Source organism: Pseudonaja textilis, chromosome 5 (assembly GCF_049901715.1).
Source record: "Pseudonaja textilis isolate UNSWEBS1 chromosome 5, rPseTex1.2, whole genome shotgun sequence".
NCBI classification, from domain to species: domain Eukaryota; kingdom Metazoa; phylum Chordata; class Lepidosauria; order Squamata; family Elapidae; genus Pseudonaja; species Pseudonaja textilis.
Genome location: NC_141994.1, coordinates 10,823,854 through 10,851,217, shown reverse-complemented (window position 1 = coordinate 10,851,217; position 27,364 = coordinate 10,823,854). Strand labels below are relative to the sequence as shown.

Sequence of the window (27,364 nt, the reverse complement as noted above, 5' to 3'; positions counted from 1 at the left end):
AATCCATTATTTCTCTTGTGCTAATCACCTTTCTCGAAGAAACTTTTCCTATTTAAATGTGTCCATCCAAATACGGATAAGGCTCATCTGCTTTTATGCTGTCCATAAATGTTGAATGGTAAGATTTATACTAATAACAACATTTTGTTAAACTCCTATCACATATTTGATTAATTAATGGGAGTTTGGGGTGTTTTACAAAGTTTTTTTTTTTTTTTAAACACAAGGATGGTTCTTGAGCTCTGTTTTATCTTTTAGGGAATTGGTTGTCAAAAAAAACACCACTATCTCAAGGCACGTTGAATAGAGTCAAAAGTATTTTGGAAACCCATAATATGGGGCAGCCACCCTGGTCTTGGCCATCTTTTCAGGAGCAGAACACGGACTCATAGGTAAATATGAACCTCCTTGTAATACAGTTGCACAAAAAGAGCTGCAGTGTTTACAAGTTTTCTCCGACTGGAAACCATCTCCACAAACTAGGCACGGAGTCTTCTGGGTTTGGTTCTGTAGACCTTTAAATAGAGAGAAAACAATAATTCCTCTCAATACCGAATCACATAGGTTACCGTGTCCTACTTAATGTGTTTCTACAAAAACAAAAGGAAGCGGTAGTTTGCGTCGAGGGCATTTGGCCTCTTAAAGGAGATACATATAAAACTTTAACTATTAGAAGTTGAGTTTCCAACAATTTCCAGCTTTAGATCATCTTCTTCTTCCTAGCGTATTCCCACAAGTGCAAGGTCCGCTTTTCCAGATTTGGATGTTTTCCAGCTTAGATGTTACCTTTTAAATTAATTGTTCACCCTATAAGCATATATAGATAGTCCTCGATTTACAACAGTTCATTCGGTGTCCATTCAAAGTTACAATGCCACTGAGAAAAGTGACTTATGAAAAGTGACTTTTTCACACTTATGGCGATTGTATCATCCTCACGGTCACATGATCAAAATTCAGCCACTTAGCTACTGATTCATATTTTGGACAGTTGCCGCGTCCTAGGGTCATGTGATCACCTTTTGCAACCTTCTGACAAACAAAGTCATGGGGCCCCCGTACAACAACAACGGAGGGCCCTCTTGGCAAGATGGGGCTCCTTTCACGGTGGGGTTGGCCTCCCGGGTGTGGTGGTCCCTTTTGGCCAGGGGGGGCGTGGGGCGGCGGCGCGCCGGGCCCCCCCCCGCTGGGCCCCCCCCCTTCGCGCGCGGCCCTGCCCAGTGGGGGGGCTGGGAGGCGGCGGGCCCCCGGGGGCGGGCCTGGGGGCCCCCCCCAGGAATGGGGGGGGCCTCCAGCACTCGGACAGCCCTTTCGTTTCCCATTAGTGTGTGGTGTTGCAATCAAGGGGGGGGGAGGGGGGGAAAGGTGGCGTAAAGTCTCCTCACACAAAACCGTGTTGTGCAGTGGATTTATACTGAAGAGTATAACAGCAGAGAAAGTTCCCTTGGAACAAATGAAAGAAATAAACTAATGAGCAATTTATTGCCATGGTTATAATGGGCAGTGCAACTGGGTAATGCTATTTCACTGACATCTCCAAAACATCTCTAGTTAACAGGGAAAATGACATGGGTGAATCTACCCATATGGTATAGACTGGTGGCAGACTGCAAAATTTCACTGAGGAAATGTCATTTTTACAAATTCTCCCTTTCACATGTGTAAAATGACACTATTATCCTACATACTGAATACTGAAGTTTGCTGATGACACAACAGTGATTGGTCTTATTCGAGACAACGATGAATCTGCATACAGACAGGAGGTTATACAACTTGCCTTGTGGTGTAACCAGAACTATCTGGAGCTGAGCACACTCAAAACCATATAAATGGTGGTAGACTTTAAGAGAAACCCTCCCATACTACCACCTCTTACAATACTAGACAACACAGTATCAACAGTAGAGACCTTCACATTTCTAGGTTCTACTATATCACATGACCTAAAATGGACACGTAACATCAAAAACGTCATCAAAAAAGCACAACAAAGAATGTTCTTTCTGTGCCAACTCAGAAAGCTCAAACTGCCCAAGGAGCTGCTGATCCAGTTCTACAGAGGAATCATTGAGTCTGTCGTCTGCAGTTCTATAACTGTCTGGTCTGGTTCTGCAACCCAACAGGACAGACACAGACTTCAGAGGATAATTAGGACTGCGGAAAAAACAATTGCTACCAACTAACTTGCCTTCCATGGAGGACCTGTATACTGCACGAGTCAAAAAGAGGGCTGTGAAAATATTTACAGACCCCTCACATCCCGGACATAAACTGTTTCAACTCCTTCCCTCAAAACGACGCTATGGAGCACTGCACACCAGAACAACTAGACACAAGAGCCATCACTCTGCTAAACAAAAGCCATCACTCTGCTAAACAAATAATTCCCTCAACACTGTCCAACTATTACAAAGTCTGCACTACTATTACTGTTAATCTCATCACTCCTTATCACCCAACCCCTCCCACTTGTGATTGTAGGACTGTAACTTTGTTGCTTGTATCCTTACGATTTATATTGACTGTTTCCTTGTATGATTTGATTGTTGATTGTACCCTATGACCATCATTAAGTGTTGTATGTTATGATTCTTGATTCTTAATGAATGTATCTTTTCTTTTATGTAGACTGAGAGCATATGCACCAAGACAAATTCCTTATATGTCCAATCACACTTGGCCAATAAAGTATTTTATTCTATTCTATTCTATTCTATTCTATTCTATTCTATTCTATTCTATTTTATTCTACTCTACTCTACTCTACTCTATTCTGCATGAGGATGTAATCTCCTATTGCAAGTGTGCAAAATCAGGCTTCAATGGCTTGATTGTGAAGAAATTAGTCTGTAAATAAACTAAAAAAGTGGGGATTATCCCAGCTGGCAATTCCCTTAAGAACCATTTCTCCATTAAGAGGAACGCTTCATCTTTATAAGAGGTTTCCTGAATTAGCTATGAATGTCCTTCTTTATTCTAAAGAAAGAGATCGTAACAGTATGTTACAATTCTTAAACAAAGCAAATGCAATTTCTGAAGATTTTGGAGATTTTTGGAGATTAGATTTGGACCTTCTGAGATGTTTTTTTTTTAAGAAAAGAAACACCCAAGAGCTCCAAACAAATTGGGAATGCAAGGATGGGAAAGGAGGTTTCCCGCCTTCACAGTCTGAAAGTGCAATCAAGGAGATAGTTTGCTTCCCAGCAGAATTTGCATGATGGCTTCACGTTTCCTAGTGCAGATAGGAAAATTTAGAGAAGGGAAATGTGGCACAGGGGACACAGTGCTTAACCTCTGCCCCATAACAGTATGTATCACCTAAAGATATGTACGCAGAGGGTTTGAGGTTAAATTGCCTTTGAGTCAAGCTTGACTCCTGATGACATATGTGGACACAAACATGCAACTATTTTGGCAATGCAGAAGTGGTTTACTAAGAGGCAGACTGAAAAATTTATCAAATTATTTGAATGAAGTTGAAATAGATAAATTGTGTGAGTGAGAATGAGTGTGTATATATGTATGTGTGTGTGTGTTTGTGTACACATACACATAATGTAACTATTTCAAGTTGTATACATTGTATACAGTATATATAAGTGTGTCTGTATTTATGTATGACTAGCTCAATACCTGTGCTTCACTACGAAATTATGTGGTCAGGCTTAGTTTTTAGGGAGGAAAATAAGGGGAAAAAATTCTGCCTCTGCCTACTAGCATCCGTCAGTATTTGTCTGGCTAGTGTCCTGTCAGTGTGTGATAGAGTTGAGGCCTGTTTGGAAACTGAAACAGTATTTGCTGTGTGAGCAAGAAGGAGACAGCAAGGAGCCTGGGTTTGGCTTAGCTCAACTGTTCTGTACTAAAACTGAAACTGAAACTCCTCCCCTGCTTGCGTTTTGCATTTGGAGCAGATTTCTTTTCAGGTGGAGTGGGTGAGTAGAACTCCTTAGCATCAGAGTATGTTAATAATAATATACAAAATACTAATGCTGCGATGATCATTTTGAAAAATTCTTTCTTAGTGAGCACCTAGAAGCCAAGAGGAACATATATGCCAAATTTCAAGTTTTAGGCTTTAAGCTTCTGGAGATTTTGTGATGATGCATGAGTGGTATTTCGCTTTTATATATATAGATTTACATATTTATTTTACCTGTATCTTTAGAGGGCTGAAGTAATGCCCAGTCTAATGAATTTGAATTTGGAAAGCTGGTAACTGCTTGATTTCCAGTCTGCTGTTTGGGTTCTTTAATTGCCTTGGTCTTTTTTGTATCAGGCCCGATTGCTGCTTCTTGGAGAATAGTTATGTGAGGGAAATCTATGATTTTGGTAGGCTTTTTGAGAATCGACTTTACTTTAGGGTTTTTCTCAGACTTTTTCTCCAGGGTCTTTGGCAGGGTGCAAGGAGTGCAATTTCCATGTTTTACTTTTATGTTTTGCTTCTCGTTGATAGGTGGAATTGAGTCCCCTTTGGTTTCATGATTAGTTGCAGGCTGCAGTAGGTTCAACAGGGGGTCAGCAAAATTAAAGTTAGTGATGACCACATGCTTTTTCAGTTTCTTAAAACCAATTCCTTCCACGATGAGGTCTGTAGAATTAAATGGTGGCATATCCAACATGGGCTACAGAATAAAAAGAACAAAATCACTGTTTCATTGTTAGTTTTACAATTTTGTCTTATCAGAATAGATATTAGTTGAGAGATGCTCCTTCTGTAAGGTTGTGGATTGATTAAAAAATGGAAAAGGTCTGTTAGTTCCCATCTAAAACTAATTATGACACTTCCAGATATCTGTTGAATATCCAGTTTATCTTTCTGGTCTCATTTTTTTCTTTTAGATTTTTTTTTTTCATTTATAACTCAAGGTGGCGAATATACCAGCATTTGTTCCCTATTTTCCCCACAGCAGCTCTGTGTGATGAGTTGGCTGAGAGAATGATTGGTCCAACATTATATCAAGCTGATTTTTCATGCCTGAGATAGGACTAGAATTCAAAATCTCCTGCTTTCCAGGACAACACCTTAACAACCACTATACCAAACTGCCTTTTTTATTTCTAAATTTATTTCCGAAAAGGTAGTCCAAAAATCTTGGAAAACATTTCCCTGGTGCTAGCTCCCAAAATCAGTCCCAGAGCCTGATGTTTTGATATAATCACAGCTATCATTCCTTGCCAAGATTATGTATTAATCTTTGGTTGCGCTGAATACTTAGTGAGTCAATGCTTTTTATACTGGTCCAAACATGCAAGGACCTAAACCTGTCTGCGGTCACCCCATGCAAAAGGGAAGCTTTCACCCTCCTCACCACTTCTTCTTTGCAAAATCTTTCTACTACCGTGTTCAGTAGGAGCGTCAAAAAGGAGTTAGTTGTTTATTTGGGGAGGGATTGCATTTACATTTCAGATGAGTTTTCAGAATGAATAATGGGGAGTGTTTTATTAAGGTGAATTAAAACAGAAGGAGAGGTACCCACAATATATTTAATGGAGTGTATAGTTTAATAATTAAATTTTATAAAAGCTAGCATAATAGAATAGTTAGGGAGAGAACTGGGAATGGGAAAACCCAGGTTCTTGTCTTCCTTTAGACATGGGAATCATCTGAGTGATTGTGAGCCAGCCACTTCCTCTTAGACCTAGCTGGCATCAAGGTTTGTGACAAGCTGACTGATGAATAGAGCCTCTTGTTATATCACGCTTTGAATCACTTTGCTACAACTCAGCAAACAAGATGCAGAAGCAAATGGAACCCTAACCTCATGCAACGAATATTAAGCATAGTGACAAAAAAATGTTTGATTGCATATTAGCAAGTCTAAAAAAAGACCAGCCATTATCATTAGAATCTATAAAAGACACCAAGGGAAATAAGCCAGCATTATGTCAAAATGCGTTCAAAGTTACTAAAATTTAATTTTGCAAGAGGAAAGGACATTCTCCTGGAAGTAGAATTTGACATTTCTCTATTGTTGTTGTTGTTGTTAATATCCTGAAACCATGCTTCTAATTTTTCTAACCATAATTAGATCTAGTTATAATCAAACTATTTTGTATACTACTAGGGAACAAAATGAAACACTTCTTACTTGTCTCCACAGAAGCTCAAAATTCCCAGTTTCACAATTTTTCTCAAGCTTCTTGTCAAGCACAACCTTGATTGTGTCTTCTTGCACTTTAGCACAAAGGTCCATTGTAATGGGAGTGGAAGGATGCATAGTTGGGCTACTATTGATTTCAATCAACCAAGGTTTGAAATCAGTGCCAAGAATGAAATCTGCTCCATAGAGTTCAAAGCTGCTCCTCCGTGCTTCCACTTGCTCCTGAGCCATCTTCATTATATATATTAGGATTTTTTTCATAGATGGATAGATGATGTTGCACCAAACATGGCCAAGGCCTCTCTTCTGCAAATACTCTTGGAATTTGCTACTGGACCACATGTTGTGATACGGCAATTGAGAACTACGATCTGTTGCATTTTTGTAATTTTTCTGGATGAAATTATTGCAAAGATGAACGGAGCTGTGTAAATTATAAGGACCAATTAGCCTTGTGTAGAGATTATACAAGTATAAAATATGAACATAAACACCAGGGGGAAATTGTAAGGAAGATGCATTGAATTTACTTATATTTTTCTCTTATTTAAAAAAAAAAGTATAAGTACTAACCAGAAGGGACTACCTATAGTCCAGCATCATTTAAAAATTAAAGGGATCATCAGTATATTTAAATTATTCTGTGATCTAATGTAAAATTAAAGAATTACAAAAATTTTGCTCCTGATAAGGTTGTAGCACCTGAACAATCTAGCATCTACACTGATTTGGGGGAGCAAATGGAAATGGTTAATCATCAGCAAGCACTTTTTGGTAACAGTCAATTCTATCTTATCATAACAACCTAACAACTTGCTCTGTACTTCACCTTGATGTAGGGAATTGGGAAGTGGACAAAGGCAGAAATTGTGTGAAATGTTTAAAGAACTGGGCTAAGAATCTACTTCTACTTCAACTTGAGGTCTACAAAATATCTTGGTTCTGAAGAATTTTGCATCCAATTCATTCATTATTATGAAACCATCCTTGTCTAAAGCAGACTCCATGAGTTCAAATGCAGCTACATATATTCATCTCAGTAGCATTGAGTTTTAAGAAAATAAAATAATGTCTTCATTCTTCATGCAAATCTAATTGAACTTTAAATTCTTATTCAGCCAGAAATGCTTCCATATGCAATTACACATCTAAATCCAGCCAGACTTGTTCTAAATGATTTTAAAATCCCAAAAAGCTACAGTATAGTACATTTTATAGCACTCCACACTGGGTTCAATGATGCAGTGGTGTTTTCATACTAGCCACTATAACCAATAAAGCAAACTCATGATTCTGTCATGTTTTATTTGAAGGACTGTTCCGGGGTGGGATTCAATTTTTTTTACTACTGGTTCTGTGGGCGTGGCTTGGTGAGTGTGGTGTGGCTTTGTGAGTGTGGCATGGCTTGGTGGGTGTGGCAGGGGAAGGATATACTGCAAAATCCCCATTTCCAACCCACTCCAGAGGAAGGAAATTGTAAAACCCCCATTCCCTCCCCACCCCACTAACCTGCTTTGCAGCTCTGTTCTCCTGTGCAGGGCAACCAAAGAAGACCCAGCCGATCAGCTGGGACTCGGGAGGCAGAGAATAGATGGGGGTGGGGCCAGTCAGAAATGGTATTTGCCGGTTCTCTGAACTACTCAAAATTTCCGCTACCGGTTCTCCAGAACCTGTCAGAACTGGCTGAATACCACCTTTAGACTGGAATGTTCAACTCAAAAATGTTGAGTTGAAAATCTCAGATAGCTTTCTTTGTAGAACCATATAGTCAATGGGTTCCAGTCTGTTACAAGAAACCACTGCCTGATATCAAAAAATTTTAAAGAAAATCTACCATACTACCAGATCACATAGGATGAGGGCATACTCCCAGTTCCGTCCCCAAAATATAGACATCTGATAAGAACTAACAGATAACAGAAAATCAGAGGAAACTAGGAAGCATCCTTTCTTCATGGCAGCCCCAGTTGTATGAAACATTATTTCCCCAAAGTTCAGCAGGCCTCCACCCCTCTAGTCTCCTATAAGACTTTGAAAACCTGGCTCTGCCCCTGAAACCCGTGAGAAGGCTAGATAATCACACAGTAGAAGTCTGATCTGGTGCCAGGTTTTGTTTTTAATGGGCAGTCATATGTTTTAAATAAATAAATGTTTAATCGAAATCAATCCCTCCATAGGATATTACCCATATACACAACCACATATCATGCAAACAAAGTTAGAATATAATCTTGGTTACCTGTGAAGATTTTCTAAGGAAAAACGTTGAGTTGAAAATCTCAGATAGCTTTCTTTGTAGAACCATATAGTCAATGGGTTCCAGTCTGTTACAAGAAACCACTGCCTGATATCAAATTTTGTATCATAAATGAGGAGTGGTTTCTCTATATACTTTTGGACAACCCACTTATGATCTTTAATTGGAAATTGATCAGTTGGTTCAACTAGTTTCAATATTTCATCCAGTCGATTTTTGCATACTATTTCTGGAAAAAATGACAAGAGAATTATCCTTTGGGCCTCAGGATACACCAGAATTGATAAGAACATTGCATATTATTCACAAACATTGTGCAGCCTGATCACTGCTATTTGGTGCTTGAAAGTTTAACTAATACTACAGTTGTGTTGCTCTTTGTCATACCTGAAATGGAAAAATCTTGTAAGAATGTGTTTTATTAGGTCTAGATTTTGACACAACAGCACTGACTTTTTTTTTTTTGCGATTTTAATGTTTCATGATCTTCGATTTTAATGTTTCTACTTTGAAGGTTTTATTATCAAAGTAGGTAGCATTATCAATGTTACATTAATTTCTTTGGTAATTTCTCATTGGTTTCACAACTTCTTGATTTTAAGATATAACATTCTCAATACATGATTCGACAAAAGCGCAATTTTTTAAATAATGGAATGTGTGATCTGTTACTATTTTCTCAATAGTAATAGTAAAAGCAATGCAATCTTTTTCTAGAAAATGAATTACTTTTTGACAAGAAAAAAAAATTATTTGAAAGAGAGGGAAATGTTTAGAGACTTCTATAAAACTATATCATCTCTCTGAACAAATTTTTAGTTAAATTTTTAGTCATCTTTTCTAATTTAAGAAAAAGACCATAATGAGAAATAATTGATCTTCTCTAATAGCTTCTCTGCTGAACAAATATAAGATTCCGACAAAAAGTCCACACATTTATTACACAATAAACTATCTGTATTTGTCAAAAACCAACATAATCCTACCTCTGCCACGGGATTTTGCTCCAGGTTTAATGATCCAGATGTTATGAAGACCATCAATCTCTTGCTGTGGGTTAAGTAGCCTAATTTTGTGCAAAATATTTTGACACTGAGTAAAATAACTTTCTGCATTACAAATAACTGCCCCTTCACTGGAAAAAAAGAAGAAAATTAAACCATGTAATAAATATTCAAATCTACTACAGTTACAAATTATTTGGATTACTGCATGCCATTTTAAAGAATACATTAGGATATAACTTCAATTCAAGGATCCCTTTGGGAAAACAAGAAGATTCAATGTAGCTCAGATACACATCAAAATTGTTGATTCCCCATATTTCAGGGGGGGTGGGCGGGGGGATTGGACAATTTTGAAAGCTTCTTATGAAATCCTTCCGTGGAAAGACAGGAGGCTTCATTTTTCACAACTTTATTGTACTGGAAACTTGACAAGTTAATGAACTTCCTCTTTAACAGTTCTTCATACCTTCCCTAGGTCAGTTCTAGGTTTTTTTATATTCTTTATTTACAATATTTTGTACACACGGACAGAAAATTCATAGTGTGAAACCCTTTTTGTGGAGTCCTCGGTGCTTTCCAAATGTGGTTGCTTGGCTTGTAGACATTTCATTACCCAACCAGCATGGCAATCAGCAGTGATGATGGTACCTAGTCGGTGCTGGGCTTCCATTTTTTTTACTACCGGTTATGTGGGCATGGCGGGCGTGGTAGTCAGAGATGGTATTTGTCGGTTCTCGGAACTACTCAAAATTTCCGCTCCCGGTTCGCCAGAACTGGCCAGAATCTGCTGAATACCACCTCTGTACCTAGTCAAGTAATGAAATGCCTACAAGCAAACTATCAAATTCAGAGAGCACAAAGACTTCATAATCCAACCCTGAGCTACATATATTTTCTTCTACTGAGAACATTTTTCCTCAATTCACTGGAAACATGATGTGTGGCACTTATAAATTTCTTTTCTTTTGAAAGCCCTCAGCTCGCTAAGGAAAGCTTACTAGATGAAGGAGATAACGTTTCTGCTGTGTGTTGACTAGCAACCTATTACATATAGCACAAGGTAACACTTAGTAAGGAAGTAACACCTGTAAGGAAGTAAAGTACTGTCCAGCCCAAAGAGCACTTGAGGTGACATAACATGAAAATCCACCTGGAGGCTGAATTTGCAATTGGAGGCAACTGAGTAAAAGCTGACACTATCTGTTTCTGTCCTCCCCCCAAAATTGTTTCCTGTTCTTCATGAGCTGCCTGATATGATACATAGCATGGGAAAATCTAATGTTAAATGGAATTTTTCTTGATGAGGGGCAACTAAAATAATGCAAATAAGCTGATTTTATCTCTTGCCCTTTCTACCATTTTCCATTGCTGGCTTATGCTAACAGAAGATGAGGAAAATAACTAAGAAGAGCAACCAGTACTTTTCTTTACTGACTTCATGCTTTTGCTTCACTAATGTAAGTAGAGTGACAATTAAATTTTGCAAGTGACATGCCTGCTCTAGTGAAGCTTTCTCATATGCTCAAAAACATTTTTGTCAATAAGTATCTGCATTTTTTTTTACAAAAGAATATGTTTCTGCCTTTGAGCCCAAGGTTTATCTATGGAGAAATATAACCAATATAACGAAAACCATATGATGAAATATATATATATATATATATATATATATATATATATATATATATATATATATGTTTCTAGTTCGTTTTTGGATCTTGTGTGCTCCGTTGGATTGATGAGTCTCATCATCATCTCGTTGTCTCGCCGAGGCATGACCGGAGCAGCTGAGGATAGAACTTCACTCGATACATTCGGAGAAAAAAATCATTTATATATATATATATATATATATATATATATATATATTATTTAAGTTTCGGTTGTATGGCATTTTGTTCAGGTATTTCCACGTCATTGTAGTTGTGCTTTTAAAGTTGAGCAACGTTTGGCAGAATCTCATCTGCCATCATCAGGCTTCTGTATATGGCAGATGAGATTCTGCCGAAACGTTGCTACAACTTTAAAAGCACAACTACAATGATGTGGGAAAATACCCGAACAAAGCCGAATGCCATACATACATACATACATACATACATACATACATATATATATTCTGCATGTATCAAAGTATAGTTTCCACCAAAAAAGGCCTATAAAATTAAGCATCAAGATCAAACCTGAAGCTGATAGTAATTTTCAGCTAACAGACGTGGAAGTCAACACTTACTGAATGAGAGAATAGTAATGGTCAACAAACTTATTCCATTCTGTTTCTGAAAGTACTGGAACATTGTCTGTCTCTGTGTCAATGTCTTCGTGTTCAAATTGTTCAAAGTAGGTTTTACATACTTTGCATGCCATTTCTACGAGTTCTCCGGGAAGTTCCTTAACTTTCTTTATCTCATAATCTAGGAAATCAAGGCAAAATGTTTATCAGTGATGGCACTCTGTATGCCATTCAATCCATATCTCCTCCAGATTCCTTTGTAAGGTCCCTGTCATTGGGATACATAACATTTATACCGTCCAAAATATGCCAGAGGAAATAAGTTTTCTAGATTTTTTTTTTAAAATCAACATTGAAAATAAAAAGGCAAACGGACACTGTCCCAAATGGACATTTATTCAACTGTAGAGACAGCCACAATTCCAAAGGATACCTTTAATCTGAATTGCATCTTCTTTATCACTGTTTTCTTTAGACGACCAGTCATCAGAAATATGCAAGTTGACAACCCATTTAATTACGCAGAAGGCTGCTGTTTTTCTGAAGTCATCTGAAATACATGACATTTCTTTTAAGCAGCAAATTGTCTAAATGATAAAGCAGAAAGCAGAACTATAAGCATATGGTGAAAACAGCACCAAATCCACCCAGAACTATTATTAAACTGCAAGAGTATATTTGGGTCCCATTTCCACAAGGGCAGCATGCCAAACTTGATGTGATAATGGAGATGTATTACTGAAAATCCGATTCTTTATGTATGTGCTAAAATTCCACCAGATGCAATGGATCTGGACGAGCATGTAGAATAGGGTCTCAGTTACTATCACTATGGAGAGAATAAGATCTGAAACAGCGATGGCTGCAAGTGTGAAATGATTTGGAAATATCTCCGGATGCTTTTTCTCCTTAATCCACTCTGCCAATTGGTAACATTCAGTCTTAATGGGTATCATTAGGAGAGGATTAGTACACTGTGAATGTTAAAGTACTGTTGTCTTCAGGGGGGTTTTCTTTTCAAAAACAAGAATCAGAGTTGTCCGGAGTAACACAACTAACAATTCCGTGCCAGTGCAAAAACAGAGTACAAACTGTTTTTGTAAAAGTGTATGCCTAATATTGTCATATAACTTTTATTGTATAAAAAATAATAAGTTTAAGAATATGGAAGTTACCGTAATATTGAATCATTATTAAAATGAATAATCTTTTAGGAGAAAGGGGTTAACTTGCAATTGTCTGCTAGGAATAGTACGTCATAAGTAGGTCCTATTCAGTCTATTCAGATATTTCCGCAGCCCCTCAGTTCCTGACCCTAGCCAGCATAAAAATTAAAAGTGCTAACATTTAAGTGATATATACAAAAACCTAAAAATTGACATTGAAATCCTCCTGGCCATTCCTCAGATTGGTTCTGATCACAGAAGTCAAGAAAAGAAGAAACACAGCCATCTTCCAAATGGACAAGTTCTACATTATTCCTATTACACATTCTTCATTCCAATCTGCCAAAAAAAAAAATCTTGCTATTGCTATTTTGCAGGATTCATCTCAATGGATATTATTTCCAAATAATATCCAATATGGATATTTTCTCTAATTTCCATTGGACTTGAATAAGTGCTCAGCTAATGCATGCATTGTTACAGAATTGTTATAGCTTTTAGTTGCTTGCTGTCAGTCACAACAATAAAAACTCTTCCAATGGCAGGTTTTCAGGGCTAGAATAAAGGAAATTTAAAACAACTCACCGATAAAAGCAGATTTCTCATCTTGTATACAGATAGCATAACACCGAGGAAAGAAACTGTTTGGGTTCACCGACACATACCATGGCAAATTCCTCAGGTGCAAACAGAGTCCTATCTATAAATAAAACATATATATATATACATTATCAGTGCTTTTATGGACAATATCCAGGAGTGAGTACAGTTAATACATCAACCAAAGTCGTTTATGTACTTAATAATGCTTTGTTCAAATTTTATAGAATTGTTTATCCTCTTGCTCTCTAATTTCAAATGTCAATCTACTCATCTCAACACATTCCAATATTTTCTTAATAATTTCTTCCTGCAATAGTATTTTCTCATTTTTCCAATTTTTAGCAAATACAATCCTAGCCGCTGTTAATACATTTACAATCAGATATTTCAAGTCTTTACTATAGATGTATCTGGTAAGATTCCCAATAAAAAAAACTCCGGTTTCAAATCTATGTGTTTCTTTGTCATTTTTTCCAACCACATGCAGATTTTAGTCCAATATTTTCTAGCATCCTCACAAGTCCACCACATATGGTAATATGAGCCAGGTATCTGATGACATTTCTATCAATGGTTGGATGATAAAATACAATAATAGAATATTTAGAATGTTAGATAATAAGGAATATCTTTGTTTTTTCTTTTTCTTTTTCTTTTGTTATTTGACATCATATCTATAAAGTGTTTTTAGGATAGATTTGGTATGATTATATGATTTGTTATAGAATAAACTACTTAAATTATAGTTATCTCATAAAGTATGAATGAATAAAATTATAGTCAAATGATTTTTTAATAGTGATACGAGTATATATAAGTTTGGGTTGATAATACGAGTTATTATGTAATATAACTGTAATTGAGACTATGAAATGAATGCACAAAACTGATGAACCAACCGGCACACTGTCTGTATATATGTATGGAAGAGAGCTGATGTTTTTATGTTTTGTTTGTTTTGTTTGTTTTTTTAAAAAAACAATAAAATTGTTTTCAAAAAAAATGCTTTGTTCAGTGTTTCCTAATCTTGGCAACTTTAAGATGTATGACTTAAGATATGTTCCCCTGGCTGACTGGGGAATTCTGGGAAGTGAAGTCCACATATCTTAATGCTGCCAAAGTTGAGAAACAGTTTATTGCATGCATTTTATTGGAGCTACCCTTGTGCTTGGTCTGCAAGCTGCAGCTGATACAGCATCTGCCAGTCATACACTGTTCATAATGCACATCTGTTCATATGCCACATCTGTTGAAGCATCTGTTCTATTGACATGTTTTTTTAAAAAAATATAAAATATAAACATATGTCATAGGACTAGTATCTACCACCTTCTTAATTACAAACATAGCAGATCTCTGAGATTGTCAAGGGACGTTTTGCACATTATGCCTCAAGGACCATCTGGTGATTGATTATGGGCAATTTTTCTGATAGTGGCATGCACACTCCCTGAAATCTGTTAAATGTCTCTGTTACATCCTGTAGATATTGTTAAAGAAGCCCCTTCTTTTCACTTAGATCTTCTCTGGATGAAGTTGGCTTCTCCTTTCCTTCCTCCTTTTTTATGCTCTCTCTCTCTCTCTGTGCAATGGCTGTAAGCAAGACACAAAAGCATGCCCTGACCAATAGTGCTGATAATACTAGAATAAATACATTGAACTGATATGGTTTTGCATACAAATATATGTAAAACCTATGGTTGCCAATAAATAAATACAATACAATTCATTTTATTGCATATTTTATATTTTGTAAAGTACTTTTTAATTTGCATAAGGCGCTTTAAGGAACTTTATACATAACTGCATTAAAATATGGAGTCCTTTGGGCTCTCTGAGCTTGGCTGTTTTTGTTTTTTTGCAAATGTTCCATTATTCAAGTAGATAATGTCATCAGTGCTGATGACCAACAAGCCCAGAGAGCAACAAGGGCTCCACAGATCAATCCTGAGTTGCATATATTCTCTTCTATTGGAAGTATTAAATATATTAAATAATAATTACAACAAAAGCAAAAGGGTAGCTCATATACCGAGCAAAATCGGACCGCCCAATTAGCCCAAGTATTCCAGCTGTTGGGGTCTAAGAGAAGCACCTGGCCTGTGGAATATCTTGTCCACTGGAATGAGGTCTCACCAAACCTCCTGACCTTCCATAAGAGTCTAAAGACCTGACTCTGCCAATTAGCAGAGGGGTGCATCAACAGGGGTGCATCACAGTGGAGATGGTTGACTGATGAACCACACATCTTTCCTCCCTTCCATCCTACTCTGCCCTACCCATTTTTAATTGGGGCTCAGTGTTTTGATCTTCAGAGGGTTTTATTTTTGTCTTTTACCTGTTTAATTTTTAAAGATTGTAAGTCACCCAGAGTTACCCTGTGGTAAGGTAGGCATCCAATGAATTTCACAAATAAATAAATAAAATGGTTAATTATTGCTTCTGACCACTGAGGTCCAATGACAACAATTACTCTAGGAATATTCTCAAACTGTGTGCTGCTTCTAACAAAACACAATCCCTTTTAGGACAGGCGGTCGTCCTCCCGATACATGCAATTTCTATACCCAAGAAGTTCCCTCCACATGAATTGAAAGCTACTTTATTTCCCATCTTCCATATCTTCGTTGCATCTAAACAGAGGTTCAAAACACATCAAGCCTTTCCTAATTAAAATGCTGTGGAATGAGGAGAATGTAATCAGCATATTGATGAAATTCCTGATGAGTGCAAGGCACGTAATAGCACTACAAATCATCCCACAGTAGGACTCTCAGGGCGCACAAAGGCGCTGTCATCCAAGGTTACTTTTTAAGTCTATTTGAATCTATTTCAGCAAGTGGGAACAGGACTACTGTAACAAAAGCCCCAACTTATAAAAAAAAATCCAATGGGATATCATAATCAATGAAATCAAAAGCCCACTGAAAAATCAGTCAGGTTCAACGGTAACACTCCTCAATTCTCTTCCCCGTAGGAGGTTATCTAACAGAAAAATTGTGTCTGATTCAGTCTCAGAACCAGACAATGAAACCAGATTGAAGGTCAAAAAAATTGGTGCCCTCCAAGAATATCTGAAGTTGCCAAGACCCAAACTTCTTAGCCCCCTTCCTGCCAATAAACAAAGTGAATATATGATTGAATGGTACTGTAACTGGTGATAGCTGTTTCAGTAGTAAGTGAACCACTAAGACCAAGCATCACCAGGTCTTCATCCAGCGATATATTCACTGCATCCTAGATTAATGGTTCCTAAAACAGTTCCATTAAATTACCACATTTCCTGGTGTTGAATAATGTCATTGTGTCCCATGACACACACAAACACAAACACACAGGTCTGAAGTTTTGCACAAGTGGTACTTCCAAATCACAAATAAGAAATTACAAACTGCCTAATTGCCCTCAGAATATGCCCAAATTTTCTGCCCATTTAAGAACCACTGTCCCAATTTAGGAACCAGTCAGTCCTTCTCTTAGCACGTCTAAGCCAAAACAAGTAAGAGTCAACAGAACCTATGGTTGACTAGACAGTATGTATGTCCTCAGGTTCATAAAATGTAAGTCCATTCTTATCATATGCGTCACAAATCAGCTATTAGGGGCATGGCGAAAATACATCCCATCATGGACAGATTACCTCATATGCCTCCTCCACCACCATCATTGTATGTGTCAACACAAGCTCATCTGAAACCTTCTGAAGTTATTAATCTGGTCTCCAGGCCTCCTCGAAACATGTCTCTCTTATGTCAGGCAGTTAAGTTACTCAAAAGGAAGATTAAAATAATTTTAAGTTTATTCTTCCTTTTTAACCCGCTGACCTCCACCCAGCACTGTAAGATCAAACAGGAAAATGTCATCTTTTACCATCCCTATATTACCTATGAATTTTCAGCTCAAATTTAATCTATTCTACTTCAAATATTCTAATTTGCCCATAACTTGAGTTTTCTAACACAGACAACTCTAAGATCAAAATATACAATTTCTAAAATAACAAGCTTGCAATGGATTCTGGCATCTCTTGGGAATGACAACTAACAAATAAATCTACTTGCTACCTAGAAGAAACGGCAATACAAAAATTTTATTTTCATCAGATCAAATTATCTGAGCCTTTGCTTGATGGGTAATATATCTTGGATAATTAAGGGCAATTTCTGTTGCGATGGTAGAACATCTGTTTTCCATTTACAAGATATTTGATTCAGCAATATATCATTTTTTCCTTGAGAGTTTGGAAAATTGTTGCCAATCAGCATAGACATAATATTGGCCAATAGTTGATTACAATCTTGGTGTGACAGCAAGCAGATCACTGAATTCCAAAAAAAATGTTTTAACACTATCAACTAGAAGGACTGCATCCACAAAACCAAATCCCACAATGATATCAATCTCAAGGCTTGCGAGCATGCTATAGACATTGTAGGGCCAACTAAATCCCCTAAGCCAAATATATCTTCTCAAGGCACAGAAAGCATTGGCTCCAGTGTCAAATTGGGCAACTATCCCATTACAAAAAGACTTTCCCAGAAAAACTATACTATTAACATAGCCACGGAACAGTCAGAAGGCCAAGGAAGGCTGAGTAAGTTGGGGAAAAGATACTGGGAGCTCAGCAGAGCTAAAGGAAGTAATTTCCCAAAAGGCAATATGGAATAACTGCCTCCTTGTTTTTTCAAAACCTCATTGTCATTGAAGTCCTACCTCATTATCTCATGGTTGCACCTTAATGACCTCACTGACTTCATTAGGCACATGAGTTGTTACATCCAATGAAAGGCCAGGCTGCTTTTTCTAATCACGGGTGTGTTGTAATTTGCATCAATCTATAAAGAGGGACTGTAACTCCCGCCCTCTTTAGGCCCATCTTTGCCTCCAACATTAAAATATTTATAACTAAATAACATGGTTGACAAGTTGAATCATAAGGGAGCAATCTCATTGTTCTGTATTAACATTCTTGAAGACTCGCATTCTGATTGGTCCACCCAGACCGCAATCCGATTGGTTCGAGGAACGCCTGTGATTGGAGCGCTAAGAATCTACCGCGATTGGCCGAGCCGATCGCGGGAGATTCAAAGCGCTGCCATTGGCCGCCGAACCACCGGCCGGCTGTATAAAGCCAAGCGGCTCACACGCTTTAAACTGTCCTTGTTCAGAGCTGCAATAAAGAGCTGATTGTTCACTTTCGCGTCTCGCCTCTTATGTGACCCGATCCACCGATCCAACACTCATCTTTCACTCTGTTGTTAAGAAATTCTGTAAAAAAAAAAAATCACCTACACCAGAAAAGGAATTTCAAATTTTCAATCCTCACATCTCATTTTTTTCTCATCTGGGCTCTGTTCTAGAAAGGGTTATCCACAGTAATAAACAAAAAAAAAAAAAAACAAGTTGGCAGCCATAATGTTTTTTGCAACCATTTCTGATACCAGATTAAGCTGTTTGCTGGCTAATCTTACTGGCAGATATTGTTTGTTTTTCTGTGCATCTTTCTTATATGCTTTGGTTTGATGGACAACATGATAGAAATTACATTCATCAAAACCAAAATACTGCCAGGCAGTAAGATTGCTCGTTAGGAAATACATGAGTTTTTGAAAGTCTTTCCAATAATGCATAACCTCAAATCTCAGGGGCCCAATCTGTAATGAATCATATGCAATTGATAGGGAATAGGGCTGTCAATTTTTTTTCTATACCTATTTGAGCGAGTGGAATAGATGAATGCTATGCAAACTAGCTCAAAGTTGTGCTCTCTGCTTTGCCAAGAAATCTTCAGTGTGAAGTTATGATACTACAATGTTTAAGAACCCCTAGAATACACAAGTTAAAGGTGAATTATTTAAAGTGATGTATTTATTGTTTATACAATCAAAGTACAGAAGGGACTTTGGAGATCTTCTAATCCAATCCCTTGCTCAAACAGGTAACCCTATACCATTTCAGACAAGTGACTGTCTAGTCTCTTCTTGAAAGCCTCCAATGATGAAACACCCACAACTTCTGAAGACAAGGTGTTCCACTTGTTAATTGTTCTTACAATTAGGAAATTTCTCCTTAGTTCTAGATCGTTTCTCTCCTTGATTAGTTTCCACCCATTGCTTCTTGTCTTACCTTCTGGTGCTCTGGGAAATAAGTTGACTACTTCTTTGTGACAGCTGCTCAGATATTGTAACACTGCTATCATGTCATCCCAGTCCTTCTTTTCTCTATGTTAGCCATACCCAATTCCTGCAACCATTCTTCATATATTTTAGTCTCCAGGCCCCTAATTATCTTTGTTGCTCTTCTCTGCACTCTTTCCAAAGTCTCAACATCTTTTTTATAATGTGATGACCAAAACTGGATGCAGTATTCCAGATGCGATCTTACTAAGCTTTCATAAAGTGGTACTAACACTTCACATGATCTTGAGTCTATCCCACTGTTTATGCCACCAAGGATTCCATTGGCTTTTTTTGGCTCTGTGGCACACTGCTGGCTGATATTTAAGTGATTGGACTCCAAGATCCCTCTCACAATTACTACTGTTGAGCCAGGTTTCACCTTATCTGTACTGGTGCATTTGGTGTTTCTTGCCTAAATATAAAACCTTACTCTTCTCTACATTAAATTGTGTTTTGTTGGATAGGGCCCAACCCTTCTACCAATGATGACATTAGATTGACTTAGGTGCATGGGGGTGTCTACCAGCTGTGCAAGGGAAACCAACCTTGTACAGCAAATTCATGAATAATAAAATAACTTTTTATTATAGGGCGGAGCTGTCAAACTCCCAGTGCATGGGCCGGATGGGTAACATGCTGGCCACGGCAACACCCAGTTTAACAAATGGGAAAAAAGCCCTAATATGTCACATGACACCACTATGATGACATGAGTTTGACACCCGTTATACAGTTGTAACAGAATCTTACAAACCCTTGAAAGGGCCTGTTCACTTCCTGCCTTTATCCTAAAAAGAGTCCTATAGAGGGACCAGTCTGAGATGCTTTCTTGCTTTGGGCTGTGAGTTCTCTTGTCTGATTGTTGTTTAGCTACAGACCTTTCTTCTCTTCTTCATGGTTATTTTCACCACCCATGACGGTGTCACATTAATGTGTATATCATTTTAGTAGTCTATGTCTCATAGTCTTGCTCTAGTTTAGTATTCTATCAATTAGGATTTAATTGAATTTATTGGGAAGGGTGCTTTCATTACTCTGGAAATGAGTCAACCTTACTAAGTTAAATACATGCATTAAATATTTATTGATATGTTATCCTTTTCACTATTTATGTACTTACTTTGGTTGTAAAAGCACCAGTTCTTGAATAATGGTTCAATATCTGATCAATATGGAGAGTGTAGTAATCAACTGCATCCTTTTTAGTAGTCCAATAAAAAGACGTTTCTTCATTTCTTACCAATCTAGACTGGCCCAAAGAAGACTGTGTTATGTTTCCATATGGAAAATATTGTCCACTTCATCCAATACTCTTTGATAACCCATCTCTGAATTGAACAAATTGAAGCAAAACTTTCAGTTCATTTTATAGAAATTCCTGTTTGTGCTGTAACTAAGGAATGAGAAGTTCCATGAGGATCCAAGGCTATAGTTGTTGCACAGAACAATAAAACATGGAAGACTGATGGAAAGAGGCATTCATATTATAAGAAAAACTACATGGAAAGTGGAAAATTTATCTGGATTGAAACCAGGATTAGAGTCAGATTCACTGCAGAGCTTGGCCTTCAAGGGAAAGCATATTGATTCTTAGACTGCCAATATTATTATCCATCCAAGAATGGATAAGATAATTCTTATCTAAGAATAAGTCCAGTTTATTTCTTTGTTAAATTTATAATCCTCTTTTAATCATCAAAGGGTGAATACATTCATAAAAAGTAATCAGTCATTAGTTCCTTTCACATGCATACAGCTGTGCCAAACTTGTGTTCCTATGATGTAGGTGAACTTTTGTGAGTCTTTCAACCTGACCCAGTGAACTCTGAAAAGTAATCACTTCAGATCATACTACAGAGAAAATTCTGTCCATTTACTTGCCAGTATTTCCTCTACATCTGCAGAATAAGGAGTTGCATTTTAGGGCAATCCAGCAGGACATTCTGGTGAGAATATACTACACTCTCAACAACAGGTGGGTCCCTGTTTTTCCCTCCACCCTCGCTGAAAATAAACTTTCATTTTTTTATGTTTATAATATGGCCTACAAAGAGAATACAAAAGTAAATAATAGGAAAATTGGGGGAGGGAACAGGGAAGTGGATAGTGGGTGAAAGCAAGGGGGAACACCCCCCCCCCCAAAAAAAAAGGCATTGACTTTTGACTCCTTTGGTGCAGTCAGGATTGTCAGAATAGAGTAGTGATGGAAATGTCCATTTTTATGTTCCACCAGCTGGGAACAAGGAAGAACTATCAATCAAGAAGATCCTTAGCAGCCAGGACAATAATGTGAGCATTACTAGAAGAACTGGGAAGCAGGAATGGTAGCTTTGTTACTGTTACTGTGTGGAAATGTCTTTTATAAACCTATAGTATATAGTAGATCTGTGAGTCCTGATCAATTGAAGAACACGGGACTACACTAGAGACATATAATTTAGAAGTTCGCCTAAAGACTTCAATTCCTCTTTAAAGATATAATTTTCAGTAAATGATCATTGTTAAGACATAAAAGAGAATGGGATTATATTTAACAGAATATGTGCATGGAACCTCCAATATGGCTGGGGAAACATCCCAGATCAGGATTCTGCCAAAATAAAAAACAGATGACTTGCATGTGCAAATTTAAACACATGATTAATATAAGTGTACTTCTGGCCCATTTATTGGGTGTTTTAGATGATGTGAAAAATTGTTAGTCTACTGGGGCAGAATAAAGAATGTATGCAGCATAATTTCGGCCAAAAAAGATCCCTGTTTTATCTGTGCAGAACTGAATAGAGATAAGGGTAGTGAAACAAATCAAATTTAAGAAATAAAAATTCTGCTTGCATTTTTGTATCTGGTGCAATTGGGTCCATGACATGCAATGGTTTCCTCTTACATGGAAGACCATAGATTAGGACTCAGATATTTATCTTAAAGCTGTGGCTGATTTTACAGAAGTAAACAGTCTTATAATGACCTGGTCCCAAAATATTTAATTCTCATGAAAAACTTTCATACCAATCTTTTATTGTACAATTGCTGTATCTTACGGTATTAACAGAATTATTCACATGCCCTACACAGTAATTTTCCATTGAGAACCCTATTGAATCATCTTCCCCTCTACTTTTTCTCTATTTTTCCACACTGAAAAAATCATTTCAAAGTAAAGGCAGAAAAACTGCCCAACGGCTTTTGTGTGGAAATATGAAGAACTGTTCATTTTTAAAGAGCCCGTAGGGGCTATGTTAAGTGTGATGATGAAATCACTTAAATACGTGTGATTTGCTGACCAACTGAATAAGATTACCATGATGGATTAGACTAGATGGATTAAAATATATGTTGTTTTCCCTCTGCTGTGACATGAGCAGAATATCAGCAGATAGCCAGAATCTGCAAAGACGAAGTCAGGATAGCAAAGGCTCAGAACGAACAAAGACTTGCAACAAAAGTCAAAGATAATAAAAAAAGTTTCTTCCAACATATAAATAGCAAGACAAAAATCAAGGAAACCGTCGGTCCACTAAAGAGAGAAGATGGCAAGGAAGTAATAGGCAACAGAGAGAAAACAGAACTGCTTAACTCATTCTTTGCATCCGTCTTCATAACTGTAAAAGACAGGACAGAAATAAGAGTTAAAAAAAGCAAAAAAAAAAATAGTAAGAGAACACCTGTCTGATCTTGATGAAAACAAATCACTGGGGCCTGATGGATTACATCCCAGAGTTTTAAAGGAGCTGGCAGAGGTCATCTCAGAACCACTGCACCGTATCTTTCAAAAATCCTGGAGCACCAGGGAACTACCAGAGGACTGGAAAAGAGCTGATGTGGTTCCCATCTTCAAAAAAGGGGAAAAAAACAGACCCAGGAAACTATAGACCAATCAGCCTAACATCAATACCGGGGAAGATACTGGAAAAGATAATAAAAAAACAGATCTGCCAACATCTAGAAACAAGTAAAGTAATAACTAGCAGTCAGCATGGATTTGTTAAGAACAGATCATGCCAAACCAATCTTATTTTATTCTTCAACACAGTGACTAAATAGTAGACCAGCAAAATATTATGTGGACATAATATATATAGATTTCAGCAAAGCATTCAACAAAGTAGACCACAACCTACTTCTTAGTAAGCTAGAAAAAAGTGGAATAGATAGCACCACCACTAGAGGGACTCGCAACTGGCTGGCAAACTGTACTCAATGAGTAGTCCTTAATGGGTCTAAGTCTACATGGAGGGAAGTAAGCAGCGGGGTGCCACAAGGTTCTGTCTTAGGCCCAGTACTCTTCAATATCTTCATTAACGACTTAGATGAGGGAATAGAAGGGGAACTTACCAAATTTGCAGATGATACTAAGCTGGCAGGAATAGCTAACACTCAAGAAGATAGGCTCAAGATCCAGATGGATCTTGACAGACTAGAACACTGGGCCGTATCTAACAAAATGAAATTCAATGTAGAGAAAAGTAAAGTCCTACACTTAGGCAAGAAAAACCAAAAGTACACATATAGACTGGGTGAAACCAGGCTCAATAGCAGTAACTGTGAGAGGGATCTTGGAGTCTTAGTGGACAACCAGCTAAATATGAGCCAGCAGTGTGCAGCAGCAGCCAAAAAAGCTAATGCAATCCTAAATTGTATTAACAGAGGGATACAATCAAGATCAAGGAAAGTACTAATACCACTCTATAAAGCCTTAGTAAGACCACACCTAGAGTACTGCATCCAGTTTTATTCACCACATTATAAAAAAGATGTTGAGACTCTAGAAAAAAGTACAGAGAAAAGCAACCAGGATGATTAGGGGACTGGAGGCTAAAACATACAATGAACGGTTGCAGGAACTGGGCTTGGCTCGTCTAGTAAAGAGAAGGATCAGGGGAGACATGATAGCAGTCTTCCAATATTTGAGGGGCTGCCACAGGGAGGAAGGGGTCAAGCTATTTTCTGAAGCGCCTGTAGGCCAGACAAGAAATAATGGATGGAAACTGAACAAGGAGAGATTTAATCTGGAAATAAGGAGAAACTTTGTGACAGTGAGAACAATCAACCAATGGAACAGCTTACCCTCAGAAGTTGTGGGAGCTCCATCACTTGAGACTTTCAAGAAGAGATTGGACTGCCATTTGTCAGAAATGGTGTAGGGTCTCCCGCTTGGGTGGGGGGTTGGACTAGATGACCTACAAGATCCCTTCCAACTCTGATTATATGTTTATCTGAGTTAGTGGAGCTGAGAATTTACTTTCTGTACTGACAAAAATACTAAAACTTACAATAACATGATTATCTCTATAATCTTACCATTATATCATGGATGTCATTTGAATTGTTTAAACTTTCTTCTTCATGCAATACTGTCTTGCTTTCTTAAAAAGAAAATACAAAAAGTTGAATAGGCTGCAGCAAAGCATATTGAAAATACATTATTGTCGTGAATTAAAAATTCTGTAAGATTCAAATAAGGTTAGCCTATAATAGAACCTTGAAGCAGTGGTGGGATTCAAAAAAATTTTCCTACCGGTTCTGTGGGTGTGGCTTGGTGGGTGTGTCAGGGGAAGAATACTGTAAAATCTCCAGTCAGAGGTAATATTTGCTGGTTCTCTGAACTACTCAAAATTTCCACTACCGGTTCTCCAGAACTGGTCAGAACCTGCTGAATACCACTCTGCCTCGAAGCATATGTTAAATGTTTTTAAGTTCTGAAAGCTATATCCCAACTATGAAAAGCCTTACTTCAGTATTATTTCCAACAAATGTTATTAGAAGAATCAAGTCATGAGATAGAATAATCAGAATTTTGTTGCCCCTACCACACCAAGTCTTTTTTTTTAGTGAAAAAAGATTTTTTCAGATTCAGTTTTATATTGTAAACCAATGTCCCTTACAGTAATTACTGTAAAAGGGGAAATGGATATTACATGCTTTAACATTGAGCAGAAGAGAACCAAATTTCCTAGATATTCGTAGCCAAAAAAAGGCAGCAGATGGAGCAAATGTGAATCCAGGTGCTGTACTTAATTGTCTAAATTTTTGCAACCCAGATGTTGCAAAATAGTGGAAATACTCTACTAATTAAGTAGGCTTCATTTAAAGGAAAATATAAAAGGTATTTCCACTATTTTGAATTCTGCTGCTGTGTAAATTGTTGCGTATACTATGGACAGCGAGAGTAACTATGGTAATAGAGATGTGTTAAATCATATACAATCAGACACATCATTAGAAGCTAAAATCAAAAGACTATATCTGATTTACTTTAGCCATGTTATGCATGTGTATTTGTTGAAGAAGGCAATGATACTAGGAATGTTTCGTGGACAAAGAATAAGAGGCAAGCAAAGAATATGCTGGGTTAATAACATCAAATATGATGCAAAGTTAAATGTGCAACAATTGAAAGAAGCTGTGCTTGATAGGATAGCATGGAAAGCACTTGCCTATAAAGTCACCAAGAATCAAGACAGGACTAAATGGTTAAAAACAAACATTTCCACTAACAGCATACAAAGTGCGTTGTCTGTAGGTTAAGTTGATCTTAACCAGCCTTTTATTTTTCCAACAACTGCACTTATTGACAACATGACCGGTACTTCTCCCTCTTCATCAAATTAGAATAATTGTGAGCATTCTGTAACTTCACAGAAGGTAAGTTATCATCAAGGGATACTACTAAATAAGAAACTAGCAATTCTTGACTTCTTAGAGCCAACAGAAGGAAATAGATCCGAAAAGGTACATGGACATAATTTAAATCTCAAATAATTCACATATCTATGACACCTATCTGCATTAAAATTTAGCAACCCCCAAAGTAGAGGAGAAAAACATATTTCACAGAAAATTCAAGCCAACTATTATGCATTTCTAAGCAAATAAAAAGCAAGGAAAAAAAACATAATTAAAAGATCTGTTACCATTTTTAACACCGTTGTCACATTCTGCTTCATTCCCTTCATCTTTATGGTCCGGAATGTCAAATTTAAGAATATGCTTTCTTTCCACCCATCCTCTCTTTCTTAAACAAGAGCGAATTACTGGGTAAGGACCACAGATGGTAAAAATTCTCCTTTCCTGAAATCATAAAGGGGTTTCAGAGCCGATGTTAACATAAAGCAATAGTCAACAAAATGTCTGCAGTGGTGTGTTCTTCATCTCTGTATTTAGCTACTTTTTTAAAAGGTCTCTCTCAAAATAAACTGTGATGCACATAAAAAACTATGAAGCTTTGATTGCAGTATCATGGCTGTCATCTTAACCCCTTTTACCATACTGTGTAGAATCACAGTATTGCTGTCAATGCTTCCAAGCAAATTAATGTTGCTTTCAATTGGCTGAAGGCTCCATTAGACTTGGGTAGCTTATCAAGCTAAATAGTAGGCCGGGAGAAAAATTTAATTTGAGTAAGTTTTCCTCTTTTTTTAATTAAAATTGATTATGTAAAAATGTACATTTAATTAAAATTAAACCTAATAAATATAGTCTCTGTGAGATGGTTAATAATTTACCCCAAGTCACACACACAAAAAACCTTTTGGTAACAACTGTTGGACATCTCTGGATCTGCCTCCAAGGATGTTAGGCCACACATGACTCCAATCTAAATCCCATCAACTTCCAGGTTGGGCACCATCAACAACACCTTGTTATCAGTGTTGCTAGCTCTAGATGTCTGCAAGTATATTGTGCATTTTATGCCATTTTTGTGTGTGAAAATATGAGCAGACATCTATAAAAGATGGACTACATGGCAGCCTCTCAAACAGGCAATAAGATATGAAAACGATGTGCTGATAGGTATCCTCTTCTTTTTCCGAG

At 37.3% G+C, this 27,364-nt stretch overlaps 1 protein-coding gene across 1 annotated transcript in view; it reads right to left on the bottom strand.

Annotated features, from left to right (window-relative positions):
• Window positions 1-268: 268 nt before the first annotated feature.
• TTLL8 (tubulin tyrosine ligase like 8) overlaps window positions 269-27,364 on the bottom strand; it is a 34,274-nt gene continuing 7,178 nt past the window's right edge. The window contains exons 4-14 of the mRNA XM_087935510.1: window positions 26,464-26,620; window positions 24,851-24,915; window positions 20,670-20,798; window positions 13,353-13,467; window positions 12,035-12,151; window positions 11,602-11,782; window positions 9,348-9,496; window positions 8,344-8,590; window positions 6,093-6,528; window positions 4,157-4,625; window positions 269-515 (exon numbers count right to left, since the gene is read on the bottom strand). Coding sequence (XP_087791636.1) covers window positions 310-515; window positions 4,157-4,625; window positions 6,093-6,528; window positions 8,344-8,590; window positions 9,348-9,496; window positions 11,602-11,782; window positions 12,035-12,151; window positions 13,353-13,467; window positions 20,670-20,798; window positions 24,851-24,915; window positions 26,464-26,620 — 2,271 coding nt within the window. The 3' untranslated portion in view covers window positions 269-309. The remainder of the gene's footprint in view (window positions 516-4,156; window positions 4,626-6,092; window positions 6,529-8,343; window positions 8,591-9,347; window positions 9,497-11,601; window positions 11,783-12,034; window positions 12,152-13,352; window positions 13,468-20,669; window positions 20,799-24,850; window positions 24,916-26,463; window positions 26,621-27,364) is intronic.